This window comes from Alosa sapidissima, chromosome 14, assembly GCF_018492685.1.
Source record: "Alosa sapidissima isolate fAloSap1 chromosome 14, fAloSap1.pri, whole genome shotgun sequence".
Classification (NCBI taxonomy): domain Eukaryota; kingdom Metazoa; phylum Chordata; class Actinopteri; order Clupeiformes; family Clupeidae; genus Alosa; species Alosa sapidissima.
The window spans coordinates 15,091,051-15,106,324 of NC_055970.1; the positions used below are offsets into that span (position 1 = coordinate 15,091,051).

Genomic DNA, 15,274 nt, shown 5'->3' on the forward strand with positions numbered 1-15,274 from the left:
AGTTGTGTTATTTTCAACACATATTGTGTAACAAATTAAAAAAAAAAAGGAAACAACACATACTGTATTGTCCTATCTGGACACAGAGATGTGTTAAAAACAATGAAAGTTGTGTTGTTTTCAACACATTAGTTTTAAGAGTGTAGATGGTAAGGTATTAGGCGTTTTAATTCCCATCCTTGTAGCATCCATTTTTCCATTCCACAGTGCGGAGACGTTCACCTTGACTAAATAACTAATATGTCCTTGCTCTAACAGTCTAATGATCTATTTCCTTATTAGTTGCATACTTGAGGTTGAAGATATTTAGGCACATCAAGTTTATCACATACTGGAATTTCAAGGTTCATAGCCTTATGATTCTCTTGTTCAGTTCTGCACTGGACTTGAATTCGGAACCTTGGGCACGGATATTGTAAAAAACACACATGATTTTGGTCTATTGATGACTGGTTGATTAAAAGCTCTGTCAGTAAGTGTAAATATAAATTCTTGAATGACTCTTAATTCTCACTACAGAAATTGTGTTCACTCTACATGAACTTAGACAAAGGCTTTGGTAGACAAAGGCAGACTATACTATTTGGTATCACGGGCCAAATTGTATACATTTTTTAATTATTTACATATTTAAGGACCTTGTTGATGAGTATGTGTGAAGAATGACAAAGATGCATGGTTAAATTTGTAACTATTAGTTGATAGTTCCTATTTTCAATCAATCAATTATAAAAAAATGTCTGCCATTGTCCCCAGTGGCCAAATGCGATGTGCCTACGATTCTAAATCTGATCAGACCCATTTCGTGAGTTTTTATACCAACGTTGATGCTTTTATCACAGAGGGATCGATTTTTGTGCTTAACTGCCTTATGATACAGTTTTAATAGGCTAAATCAGTAGTCCCCAAACTTTTTTTCAGAGGGCCAGTTCACTATGCCTGGCTCTATGAGAGGGCCAGAGACTTGGAGTATGTCAGTAACCATAAATAGCTTAGTGCTGTGAACAACAGCAGTCTACTTTAGTTGGGGTCTGTTGATGGGCAAAAATGTCCATCTCCTTGTCCCTGTCAAGGTTGCCATGGTCGTGTACACCTCAACAGGCACAGGCAAGATCTATATTTAATTATATATTTAATCATAGGCTATTGCAATCTAATACCATACTGTGTTTATTTTATATTGCCATCAAGCCATATCAATATAAAATGTGGAACATGGAAATAGCTCAAATAAAATAATACTAATAAAAAGACTTAAGCAATCCTAAAAGTATATTTTATTCAAAAACTCAAGTTGTGAACAAGCAAAATCCTACAAATAATTTTGTGTGAGCGAGATCAGAATCCACTCAGGTATTATCAGTGCCACACACACACACAAGTAAGACAAAAATGACAGGTCCTCAGAAGCCACACATACAAACCAGTTGTAATGAGGAATTTATTCCCAAATCTCTGTCTAGTCTTTGTCTGGATATGAACCTGACAAATGCCAATTAGAAACTCAAGTAAAATTGCTGAGTGCAAATACTGGTGTACAGTACTAAAAAAAGGTAATTAGCAGTTATCAGGTATTTGAGCCACTTAGGGCCTCCTTACACCAAACAACTTTGACAAGATTTGGGAAAGATTCTTGACAGATTGGAGTCTTTTACCTAATTCCCCCCATTTAAGCTTTACTCAAAAGACTACAATCTTTCAAGAATCTTTCCCAAATCTTGTCAAAGTTGTTTGGTGTAAGGGGGCCCTTCAATTATGCAAAACTAGTTAATGTTTTAGTAACATTCAAATGATCGAATCAGTGCAGCATCCACATGTATGAAAGCACATCAGAAGACATACCGATTAATTACATTATTTGGTCACAGGTAAGTACCATCATAGCATTACAAAAATATATGATGTAGAAAAACTAGTAAACATACAATATATTAGTGAAAAAATGGGAATGACAAACAAATGGTTAATGAAAAAAAAAAAAACGACAAAAACAACATTTCTGACAAAGTAGCTACTGCTTTGGTCCAGGAGTTGTTTCATCTCTTCTGCTATCGGTGTGTGTGTGTGATCTTCAGGCAGAAGACCTGACCACTGCCATTCGTGCTACTGCTGCTGTCTGTGTGTGTGTGTGTTTGTCTGTCCCAGTCCCTGATGCCCAAAAAGATGTGTGTATGCTATACTGGTCTGATGCCCTGGAGGAAGGAGTGTGTCAGTAACCTACCAGTTTGATGTCCTGAAGGAAAGTTTGTGTGTGTGTGTGTAAGGGAAAAGTGGATATGTTAAGAGGCTTCCGACCAAAGTGTGTGTGTGTGTGTGTGTGTGTGTGTGTGTGTGTGTGCTTGAATAAATGTCTGTATGTTAACATACAGCAGCATGTAGTATTTGAGATTTAAGGTCTGTCTGTGTGTGTTTTTGACCTCTCTCCATGTCTGATGCTGTATGTGTGTGTGTGTGTCTTTGACCTCCATGTCTGATTGGGTGGGGATCCATGGCATCACTGTCTCTTTTAGGCTATTGTATCGGGTGGATCGAGTGTGTCTGAGGTATTAAGAGCGAGTGAGGTGGTGGGTGTTGTGTGAAGTGTGTCTGAGTGATTGGGTGTGTGTGTGTCTGAAAGATTAGGTTTGTCAGTGGTATCTTGTGTGTGTGATGGGTTCTCTGTGTTAGAGGTATCGTGTGTGTCTGTAATAGTGGATGTGTGTGTGCTGCGTGATTGTCCTCCTGCGTCTTCCTCTGCTTTCAGACGTTTGTATTCTGTGTGAAAGAAACACACAAACACACAGGCCCCCAGACAAAACAGCCCCGCCATCACCAGCACAGGCACTGAGACACACACGCACACAGAGAGAGAGAGAGAGAAAAACACAACACAACACAAGAAAAGTTATTATGACTAATAAATACTAAGTGTGTGTGTGTGTGTGTGTGTGTGGTCCTGTATAGCTGGTTGTTCAGTAAAGCAGAAGCGAGAGTGCCGAGAGATGTTCCATGGGGGCACATTCACTTCCTCCTCAACGATTCCGTGTGTGTGCACAAATGATGGCCGCAAGTTGCTTTTGTGGTGTTTTGTGTGTGTGTGTGTCTGTCTGTGTGTGTGTGGTAACTGTAGGGACTGCAATTTCCTTTTTTGTGATCAATGCATGATGCTGATCAGTACAGTGCTTTTTTTCTGAACATTTGGTCTTTGGAACATTTCTCAAATCATCTTAAACATTTGCATTTTATGGTCTGTGCATTTCTCACCTAAGAAGAAAACTGAATGCACCATAATCAGCATACATTGGAGTTTACCATAACCTGTGTGTGTGTGTGTGTGTGTGTGTGTGTGTGTGTACACCATGTCATTGGGGACTGATGAAGCATATGGTTGACACATTGGCTTCAGGTCATTATGCTATTTGCATGCGTCTTCTCGATTCTCCAGCTTGTGCCAAGGAAATCATTCAAAGCTCGACGTCATCGAGGATCTCTCATTTGTCTAATTGCTGCCAGAGGAGGTGAGAAACGAGGAGAGAGGAGAAAGGGACGATACGTGAGGAAGCAGAGTTGCATCGTACGCGGAAGCGCTTTCAGTCTGAATGAGTGATTATTGGTCCAAACTGCAAAGGTGAAAAGTTCCCTCCCATTCCTGCACATCTGTCAACTTTCGATTTAAAAAAAGTCCTTTTTAGCGTTTTATTAGGGACAATAGATGAAAAGATAGGCCCAGAACAAATCTTCATACGCTACAAATTTCTTTGAAACTGAAAGTTTTGATCCCGTGAGGGAAAGTTGAGAGACGTGGGAGGGAACTTTTTTTACCTTGACAGCTTGGACCAATGATCGCATAATTCCGACTTAAAACATTTCTGCATAGGATGCTCTCGTGTTTCCTCGCGTATCGGCCCTTTCTCCTCTGTCCTCTCCTCGTTCTCATCTCCTATGGTTGCAATTAGACAAATGAGATATCCTTGATGACGTCAAGCTTTGAACGATTTCCGGGGCACAAGTTGAAGGACTAAGGACCGAGGAGAGAGGGCGCATGCGAATAGATGTTTCAGATCCAGCCATAATGATCACAGATCCCATTTGCACTCCCTCTAAGCTGTATACGTCTATGGTGTATAGCTATGCTAGGTGAACGATTCGCCTATTACAAGTTCGTTTACCATCAAATGGGCTCGTAAAGGTGAACATTTTGCATAGTGTACCTTTAACATGACTGCATTTGCAAAACATTCAAAGGAATTTAGAAATGGCTGTTGTGTTGTTCATAGGTGATGATGGAGATGCTTAACAAACAGAAATGTAACTCTTTTCTGAGGAATGCTCCAAAGTGTGTGTGTGCACATGTGTGTGCGGAACTCACCCCTCCAGCTGAGAGTCCCTCCTTCAGAACACACAGAGAGGGGGGAGTCGGCCAGTGGTGTTGTCAGAGCTCCCAGGATGATCATGTACACTAAAGACAACACCTGCCTACACACACACACACACACACACACACACACACACACACACACACACACACACACACACACACAAACATCAGTGTATACACTATGACCATATACACCACAAACACACACATTACAGAAAACCTGCCATCGAACACACACACACACACACACACACACACACACACACACAGAGACAGATGTGTTGCAGTATTACATACTATCACACATACCCAGCGATGAAGATGAGGCCAGCTGAGGTGGCTTCGCCGACAGGATAGGAGCATTCTACCGTGAGCTCCATGGCAACAGGGTAGATGGAGAATCCAAAGAGACCAAACAGAGAACACATAACCGCCAGCAACACCTTCTGACCTCGCATCTGAGAAAACTACACACACACACACACAATAATAATAATTATACACACCCTTGCTCCTGAGAAAACCACACATACACACATTATGCACAACTTCTGACTCCGCAGCTGAAAACACACACATACACATTATAGACACCTTCTGACCTCACAGTTGAGAAAACCACACATTACATACCACACCGCTGCCACCAATTTCCTACCACCCTTAATCTAAGAAAACCACATACACACACACACACACAGACACTGACCACAGCGAAGGCAGTGCAGCCTAGGGAGGCTAGGCACATGTTGATCTTTGTGACTTCTGTGAACTTCCTGGTCCGGTCAACATAGAAACCAAGAGCTCCTGCCCCGATCACGCCACACAGAATGAAGAGGGCTCCGCACAGACCAGCAAAGTCCTAAACACACAAATAAATATAAGGTGTGTGTATGTGCGCTGTGGTTTGTGTCGTACTGTGTTGCGTGTGCGCATGTGTGTGTGTGTGTGTGTGTGTGTGTGTGTGTGTGTGTGCGCGCACACACTTACGTTGGTGTATCCTTTGACACACAACATCTGTTCCAGTAGGCTGGAGAAGCAGGTGAAGATGCCAATGCCGGAGCCGAAACACAGTAGCAGTAGCATGTAGGCTCGGTTACACAGGAGCTATACACACACACACACACCATACACAATTACAAAATATACACATAAACAGACACACTATACACAATTACACAATATACTCATAAACACACACACACACCATATACAGACACACATATACACACCATCACACACATGTGCCATGACATATGCTAGACAAAATATACACACACACACACAGAGACCCTACAGCAGGGACAGACTGAAAAAAGGGGGGTTCAGGGGCATGCTCCCCCGTGATGGAAATTTTGAAAAATAAATTATTACTTCTGGTGAATTTTGTGGAAACTAATTGATAAATTGACTTAAAATATATTATATTATAATATACTGATAGCATATTACAATACAAGTTACAACCTATAAAAACCTACACAGGTTGTTTTATTCAACTAATGTTAAGCAAGTCTATTGGGAGTTTTATCTCATCACATACTACATGAAGGAAGTAAGCCTAGCTTCTGAGCAAGCTTTGAATAATACAGTTGTGTTTTGCCAATGTTTTATGAATACCACTTTGTTGAACTGAAGAAAATAAACGGTAATGCCTAGATGTGCAGCACGCCTATTCGTAGCCCCTTTTAAAAAACATTTTTCATATTCTAGCACCATGTTTAAAACTGGATAAGGGGTAAGGTTTAAGTCACACCAAACGCACGATAGGTTACGCTAAATTATTCTAGAGGTAAAGTTTGTTAATAGCCTAAACATAGCTTACCTTTGGGGGAAAACTGGTTAAATGTCACTGTTCTCCCACTCAGTTTTCTGTTACCTTGTTTTTCGTTTTTGCTAGGCCTATCCAAGTTCTTCCACGAATACATCTTACTGACTAACTGATATTCACCACCTGTTCTGCACGCACGGAATTCAATTCTAGCGCACTTTAGAGGCGCAAGGCTACTATGAGCAAGAATGAACCATAGAGAGGGGGCACAAATGGCACATATTGGCACAAATGTTTACTTTTTTGGATGACAATGACAACTGGCAGCGTAGACATGAGTAAGCCTGAGTGACGATTTATGCGGAGAGCTAGACACACTTAGTCCTATGAGCCCTATATGAGCCCTAATGAGCCACTGAGCCAGGCAGTCGACGGCTGTTGGATGGACCGCCGTTCTGGACTTTTCCAGAACACACGGATTGCCAGTCCATCCCTGCCTTACAGAGACACCATAGAGCACACATACCCAGTAGAAATGTCCAGGACATCTTCACAGGAACATAGGATACATATAGTTTCAGAATGAATGGGTTACTGTCTGTGTGTGTGTATCAGCCTGATGCCCTAGAGGAAGGTGTGTGTGTGTCTGTGTGTCTGTGTGTGTGTGTGTGTGTGTGTGTGTGTGTGTGTGTGTGTGTGTGTGTGTGTGTGTGTGTGTGTGTGTGTGTGTGAATACCAATCGGATTCCCTGGAGTAAGGGGTGTGAACGTGTATTTGCGTGTGTTCTTGTATTTTTGTATCATTGTCAGCCTGATGCCCTGGAAGAAGGTGTGTGTGTGTGTTTGTGTGTGTGTGTCTGTGTGTGTGTGTGTACCAGTCAGATGCCTGGAGGAAAAGGTGTGTGTGTACCAGTCAGATGCCCTGGAGGAAAAGGTGTGTGTGTGTGTATCAGTTGGATGCCCTGGAGGAAGGTGTGTGTGTGTGTGTGCAGTGTTTCCCATACATTGACTTATTTGTGGTGGCCCACTACAATATCAACATTGACCACCACACAATGATTTTTCCAGGTTGTACTCTGGTTAGCATCATAACCACGCTGCGCTAATCTGCAAGCCTACCACCACAAATAGAATTCAATTCTATGGGAAACACTGGTGTGTGTGTGTGTGTGTGTGTGTGTGTGTGTGTGTGTGTGTGTGTGTGTGTGTGTGTGTGTGTGTGTGTGTGTGTGTGTGAATACCCTTGGAGGAAGGGGTGTGTGCGTGTGTTTGTGTATTTTTGTATCACTGTCAGCCTGATGCCTGGAGGAAGGTGTGTGTCTGTGTGTGTTTGTGTAGTGTCTGTGTGTGTGTACGAGTTGGATGCCTGGAGGAATAAGTGTGTGTGTGTGTGTGTGTGTGTGTGTGTGTGTGTGTGTGTACCAGTCGGATGCCCTGGAGGAATAAGTGTGTGTGTGTGTGTGCTAGTTGGATGCCCTGGAAGAAGGGGTGTGTGTGTGTGTGTGTGTGTGTGTTTGTGTGTGTACCAGTTTGATGCCCTGGAGGAAGGGTTCTGAGTTGGAGGTCTCAGCGCTGGCTGAAGGTGGGGTTGGAGGGGTGCTCTCACGAATACCCACTGTTGCTAGGAAACACACAACAGTAGCAGGGACCGAATACACAAAGAGCTGAGAAGGAGAGATGAGAGAAAGAAGGAAAGGAGGAGAGCAGAGAAGACAGGAGGAGAGCAGAGGAGGAGAAAAAAGGAGAGAGAGGAGAAAAGAGGAGATGAGAGGAGGATAAAAAGAAGAGAGCAGTGAGGAGAAAAAGGGGAGATGAGAGGAGGAGAAAGAGGAGAGAGAGGAGAAAGGGGGAGAAAGGAACAGTGATGTTTACAAAAGAAAATCCATCTCAATATAAACTCTAATATATGTACATGAATAAGTGTGTGTGTATGTATGTATGTGTGTGTGTGTGTGTGTGTGTGTATGTGTGTGTGTGTATGTGTGTGTGTGTGTGTGTGTGTGTGTGTGTGTGTGTGTGTGTGTGTGTGTGTGTGTGTGTGTGTGTGTGGAGAAGGTGCTCACTGCAGAACCACTTGTGTGTGTGCATGTGTCTGTGGTGAAACTGGACTTACGAGTTTGGTGAGGTCACCAGGAGAGCCCATGATAAGAGGCGACATAATGTTGGCGATCAGCACACCAAGTGGATTGGCTACAAAATACACACACGCACACGCACACGCACACGCACACGCACACGGACACACACACACACACTTGTAAGAACCTTCATTCGGCAGCACACAGCAACCCAAAGACAGCACTATGAAACAGGAGCATTGTGTGTGGAGACAGGAATGTTGTGGGTGGAGACATGTGTTTGTGGGTGGAGACATGTGTTTTTGTTTGTGGATATGGGTGTGTTTGTGGGTGGAGACGTGTGTTTGTGGGTGGATATGGGTTTGTTTGTGGGTGGAGACATGTGTGTTTGTGGGTGAATATGGGTATGTTTGTGGGTGGAGACATGTGTGTTTGTGGGTGGATGTGGGTGTGTTTGTGGGTGGAGACAGGAACATTGTGTGTGCAGATAGGAACGTTGTGGGTCGAGTCATATGTGTTTGTGGGTGGAGACATGTGTATTATGTGTGGAGACAGGTGCATTGTGGGTAGTGACAGGAGCATTATGGGTGGAGACAGGTGTATTGTAGGTGGGCTGGGGTGGGTGCGTGAGCTCTCACCCATGGAGGCGATCATGTTGGCAGTGGCCCTCTGTTGCTGTGGAAACCAGACGGCAGCGAGTTTGGTGGGGCTGAAGATGACGAGGGGCTGGGCAGCGGCACACACCAGCTGCCCCGTCAGCACCAGCGGGAACCGCACTTGGGGATCCATATCCATGAGCAGCACCCCAATAAGACGCAGCACGCTGCCAAGCATGTTCAGCCACGATCCCAGGATCAGCTGCCAACACACACACACACACACACACACACACACAGCCCGCACACACACACACAAAAAATCATTATTTTGGTCAATATTGAGATCACGATTATTCAACGTGATTACTCAGAGACGATGTAAACATTATATATTTTCTAAACTAAGGAGGGTTTAAATCTACAAACGGAAGTGGATGGCTGTCAATCAACCCTATGGGCTCCTTAAGAACTTTGTTTAGAAAACATAATTTAACCCTTAGATTAGGACACCACTATTCAAGAGCATAATAATTGTACCAATACCAACATAGTTGAAATTGTCTGCTTTATACAGAGATGATGTGTGACTTCATCTCCACTCAGGTTCAAAAACATGACTTTTGGTTAGAACCTTCTACAAAATCTGCTTGCTTGCTTGATTGATTGATCGATTTATGGATCCAGGTACTGACAAAAACACACACATACGTACGCATGTGTACACACACAGATACTGTGAGCTGTAGGCTGCACGTATCAAGCACCCAGGTACAGGACAAACACACACACACACACACACACACACACACACATGTACCTTGAGACACAAGCCACAGGTGTCAAGCACCCAGGTACTGACACAAACACACGCAGGCATGCACACACACACACACACACACACACGTACCGTGAGCCGCAGACCACAGGTGTCGAGCATCCAGGTACTCACACAAACACACGCAGGCCTGCACACACACACACACACGTACCGTGAGCCGCAGACCACAGGTGTCGAGCATCCAGGTAGTGAGACAGCTGAGTGGGATGGCCACGATCATGTAGACCATCGAGAGCCAATTAATCTGATCCAGAGTGACGCCCAGAGCTCCCGCACAGTCACCTGCCACCGGGGCAAAAGTCAGCCACAGCTAAACAAACACACACACACACACACAGACACACACACACAGACACACACACACATGCTATGAGTATGGATATAACAACCTAAACCTACAATACAAAGGGAAACACAGCCATTTACACACAAAATAAACAAACAAAACCACACAACACATGGACATTTATACATTACAAACACACACAAGAACATATATGTTTATACAAACAGAAACCCTTAACATAGAGCCATTGACACAGACATACACTGATGGACAAAAGTATTAAAACAACATATGCCTTGTATTAGTTCTCCCTGCACACAAACTGTAAATTATACAAAATAGTTAGAAATACTAAAAGGGAAAAACTCTTCCAGTCTTGACTTCCATGGAGCAACTGTTTTTCACTAAGATGGAACTCCATGCCACATGGCAAAATCTGTGACAAACTGGCTATGTGACAATGGCATTCAGCTTCTGGAGCCATGGCTTGGGTCATGTCCAGACCTACAGTATACCCAACAGAAAACTGCTGGACAATCTCCAAGGGGGTATTCCAGGTATGTGGTTTAGTGACAAACCTGGGTTAGTTAACTCAGAGTAAGTGGTAAACAACCTAATAGAAGAGCTGTATGGCTTCATTCTCCTTAGAAAACAATGCCTTAGGGCTTTTGTTGTAGGTTTGCCACTTACTCTGAGTTAACTTACTAAACCACTTTGAATACCCCCCAGGAAGGAGATCATGTTTTTTTTTTGTATTGTAAATTTCAGTACAAGTAGACAAACAGGCAGAAGCTGTTCACCAGGATGGAATCAAACAGCCGTGATTGAGCAGGTGACATCAGAGTATTGCAGATTACTTTTTACCATTTTGACTATGCCCAGCCACAACCGGCAAGTTTTGAAGAATAAAGGTAAAGGACATCAGACTATTGATTGTTGTATAGCAATTTCATTGTATACAATAACAAAGTGTTCCTACCGTCTTCATTGTCATGGTTTTAAACATGTGAGAATGTCATGAAAACACTGAATTGTCTCAATAGTTTCGCCCACGACAGGACACAACTAGGCCAATGTCACACTGTTATAATAACACCATAACAACACTGACCGCTAAACCACCACGGCACCCTACGACCTGCTGACCCACTAGCGCTGTCTGTCTGTCACAATATTTTCATTACCCCACAACAACGATCTGTGTCAGACATAGTAAGCGTGTGTGTGTGTGTGTGTGTGTGATTTCTCTATCATCACTGCTTCCCATAATTTGCTGACGCCTCTGCTCGTAGCTGGTAGGCCTAGTTTGTGGTTTTAGGTCTCCATGTCTCAGTTTTAAACTTTTCCCCCCCTCCGGTCACCTGATACATGCGCTGATACAATCAATGGGTGCACTCCCGGTCAACCCCAGTGACTGACAAACTTAAACTTTAGTGTCAGTGGCCATAGGAACTGGTCATTGTCAACACCAGACCTTGCTTGACTTATAAAAACAATGCTACAGAACAAAGCGAGCCTTAATAACCTGATCATTAATTAGGATAAGGCTTAAACATGTCAAATCTAGTGGTACATTTCTCCGGTAAAACATCTGTTCTGCTGGCCTACAAGTTCAAGTAAAACACTTTCAGCATTCATGCGACACACAGACACAGCTGTTCGGCGCAATAGTTCCAAGCGTCATTCTGCCGCGGCAACTTCAATTTAGCTACACTTTTCACGCGTCTGCTTTAATTTACTCTTAACCTAGAGGCGTGGATTCTATTTCGCCAAATAGCTAACTGTTTTTATTGAAGTAAAGTCACATAGTTGTCCTGCCATCCAGAGGACGAAATCAGGTCACCTACCATGGCGTTGGAGCAGTTGAGCAGACAAAGCACCAGTAGAATAAACCATCTCCTGCGGTACACTTTAAACTGAAGCAGTTTGAGCAGGACTTGGTTGGGCTCTGGGCTGGGCTCGCACCGAACCTCCTCCGAAACAAAGCCAGGCGCCGCCGGGCTGTCGTGATCCATCAGGGCGAAGGGAGTTTCGTAAGTAGCCTACACACAGCTCTCTTCCTTCTACCCGAGAGGCGCTCCAGAATCTGACAACTCTCTTCAACCCCAGGAGTTGGTCGTTCATTATTAACTTGTCTTTGCGGTAGTCTTGCGCGTATGTGCCCTGACCGTGATCATTTGTGGTCCTGGTTTATAGTTTCCTCGTTCTGCTCTAATGCCGGGAGCGAGATGCTCCGAGTTTCTGTGGTTATCCCGGTCGAATTCCGGGCTGGCTGGAGCTCCACCCTGTGTGCGCACATCGACACGAGCCAGTCTTAAAGAGAGTCGATTTAGCGTATGAAGTTTGAAGTTTGGAGTAGGTTAGTATCTTTGATTTACTGACCTGCAATTGATTAAAATATTGCCTATAACGAATCATGTTAAAAGTTCAACACCTTTCAAGTATCTGTCTTAGACTAATAGTCTACGTAAAAACAACATATTTGCCATTTAAATTATAGACCTAACTGTGTGTCTAGCCTATCTCTTGACCAAAGAAGTAATGCCAGTGATGCGTGCAGGCCTGCATTTTAACGCCAAATAACGAAATCACGATAACAAAAAATCAAGAACCCATCCTTCCCACCAGTTGTGTACCAACCGAAACCACACATTTTTACAGAGATCAACGAACCCACACCACACCAGTATCATCTCTGATTGACATGAGTTTTCTCTCTCTTTCTCTAAGTGTGTGTGTGTATGTGTGTGTGAGAGAGATATATTCATGTCAATCAGAGGTGATATTGGTGTGTTGATATTGATGTGTTGAGAGAGAGAGGGAAAGAGAGAGAGAGTGAGAAGGGGATTAAGACTGTATGGGCCACTTGCGGGCACTCTTAGCATCCGCTTAAATTGATGAATGGTACTCATGTCACAGTGTTTTTCTTCAAAATGTCAAAAAAATAATAAAAAATCCTAGCCATGACCGAGGATGATATAGCCTATAGGGTCACCTTGGTTTCAGAACATGGGCCGGCCAGACATGGGCCTATACTGCCTTTAGAAGCCACACCCTAGTGAGCTTAATGACTACAGACCTGTCGCTCTTACATCACATGTGATGAAGACAATGGAGCGATTGGTCTTAGGCATGCTCAGACCCCAGGTACGCCATGCACTAGACCCGTTACAGTTTGCTTACCAGGAGAAAGTGGGCGTGGACGATGCCATCACTTATCTTCTACACAGGACACATTCCCACCTGGACAAGGGGAAAAGTGCTGTGAGAATCATGTTCTTTGATTTCTCAAGTGCTTTTAACACCATCTAGCCCCTCAGATTGGGAGACAAGCTCTTGCAGATGGGTGTGGACGCTCACCTGGTAACCTGGATTACAGGTTACCTGACCGAGCGACCACAGTTCGTCAGACTGAAGAACTGTCTCTCTGACACTGTGATCTGCAGCACCGGAGCGCCACAGGGAACTGTGCTCTCTCCAGTCCTGTTCACCCTGTACACATCTGACTTCTGCTACAACACCGAGTCATGCCACATGCAGAAGTTTTCTGATGATACTGCAATTGTGGGGTGTATCAGGAACGGGCAGGAGGAGGAGTACAGGAGCCTGGTGGAGGACTTTGTGCAATGGTGCAAACTCAATCATCTTCAACTTAACACTTCAAAGACCAAGGAGATGGTGGTGGATTTCCGCAGGTCTAAGCCCACTCTGCTACCAGTCCACATTGATGGGGTCAATGTGGAGGTGGTTAGCACCTACAAGTATCTGGGTCTCCACCTGGACAATAAACTGGACTGGTCAGCCAACACTGATGCACTCTACAAGAAAGGGCAGAGCAGGCTGTACTTCCTGAGGAGGCTGCGGTCCTTCAATGTGTGCAGTAAGCTCCTCAGGATGTTCTACCAGTCTGTTGTTGCCAGCGTCCTCTTCTATGCAGTAGTATGCTGGGGAGGAAGCACAAGGAAGAAGGATGTGGGGCGAATTGACAGGCTGGTAAGGAAAGCTGGCTCTGTAGTGGGAGCTGAACTGGAGTGTATCACTTCACTATCTGACAAAAGGACCCTGAACAAACTGATCAACATCTTGGACAATGAGTGTCACCCACTCCACAGCACTATTGTTAAACAGAAGAGCCTGATCAGATGGAGACTTCGCTCACTGCCTTGCACAACTGACAGACTGAGAAAGTCATTTGTCCCCAGGGCCATTGAACTGTTCAATGCCTCACTTAAGGGAAGAGGAGAGATAGACTTCTCTGCATAGTCTGTCTGCCTCTTTATCCCCTCCATGTTTGGTACTGTCTGTCCACTAGCCACTTGTACCACTGTCTTTATGCCTCACTGTTTGCGTGCTATATTAGCACATTAGCACATATGCATAACCCCCCCCCCTCCATGCCACAGCCGAACTGTGGCCACATTTTCTTAAATAGTTAAATATATAGATATATAGACTTTACTTTACTTTATTTCTGCATTGTTGCACTGTTGACTTACTCATTTGCACTATCACCATGACCACTATCATCATTGCACTACCACCATGACACTCATTCACACAGAGCACCTTACCATACCTTACTATGCACAGAGAATCACAGGCTCAGTCCCTGCCTCAGTCATTGCAAGCGCCTCTGATTTATTAATCACCACTATGTGGATACTGTTTTTAGAATTGATTTAGATTAAGTGTTAGTATAATTTGTATTTTTGTAATTTGTATTTTAGTATATTTTTATATATTGTATTAAGTGTTAGTATAATTTGTATTTTAGTATATTTAGCATATTCTTTATCTTCTACTGTCCTTACCGCTTAGTTGTGTTTTTTATATTATATACTTTAATTACTCTTTCTGCTGTTAAAGAATGTGTTTGTGTTGTATGTATGCTGCTGAGACCTTGAATTTCCCCTGGGGATCAATAAAGTATCTATCTATCTATCTATCTATCTATCTATCTATCTATCTATCTTTATTCAATTTTCCAACCATCAATCATCTGAATGTACAATCGTTATATTATTCTAGTTTTGTATGAGGCACATAAAACGAAGCTTGTGCCATCAAATGTCTTACATCTATGAGTCTGTGACCAGATGTGACCAGATGTGCTGTACAGAAAGTAGCCTTATTGAGAAGCAACGTAATTAGACCGCATCAGAAGCCCTTTGTCTTGCAAACGCAACATGTGTTTAGTCTGTGAACTGCGTGTGTGATGTTTGTCATTCTGTTGCACTTCAAACTTCCCAAAGCGACGCTGGAAGTGAATGAGCTACTCAGATACAATGTAGCCTACCTAATCCCCCGCCCCCTCCTATACGCATCGGTGCGCATGCGCAAAGCCCC

At 43.6% G+C, this 15,274-nt stretch overlaps 2 protein-coding genes across 5 annotated transcripts in view; one reads left to right on the top strand and one right to left on the bottom strand.

Moving 5' to 3' along the window:
* The window catches only part of LOC121681554 (nuclear cap-binding protein subunit 1), a 23,952-nt gene extending 16,835 nt beyond the window's left edge, over positions 1-7,117 (top strand). Inside the window, exon 24 of one of the 3 annotated variants that reach the window (XR_006022176.1) lies at positions 7,100-7,117. The gene's annotated coding sequence lies outside the window, so the exon portion shown is untranslated. The other 2 variants (XR_006022178.1, XR_006022177.1) reach the window with 2 other exon arrangements.
* slc49a3 (solute carrier family 49 member 3) lies at positions 1,260-12,188 on the bottom strand. 2 transcript variants are annotated; one of them, XM_042061359.1, is made up of 10 exons: positions 11,776-12,188; positions 9,794-9,952; positions 8,844-9,063; positions 8,241-8,317; positions 7,654-7,791; positions 5,348-5,464; positions 5,067-5,219; positions 4,667-4,824; positions 4,349-4,455; positions 1,260-2,823 (listed from the first exon to the last, which is right to left on the bottom strand). In XM_042061359.1, exons 1-10 carry the CDS (start codon positions 11,941-11,943, stop codon positions 2,507-2,509), a joined length of 1,614 nt encoding a protein of 537 aa, XP_041917293.1. In that variant the 5' UTR covers positions 11,944-12,188; the 3' UTR covers positions 1,260-2,506. The 2 variants fall into 2 exon arrangements, with proteins under 2 accessions (XP_041917293.1, XP_041917294.1); XM_042061360.1 differs by lacking the exons at positions 9,794-9,952; positions 11,776-12,188 and adding an exon at positions 9,712-9,742.
* Between the last annotated feature and the right edge of the window lie 3,086 nt (positions 12,189-15,274).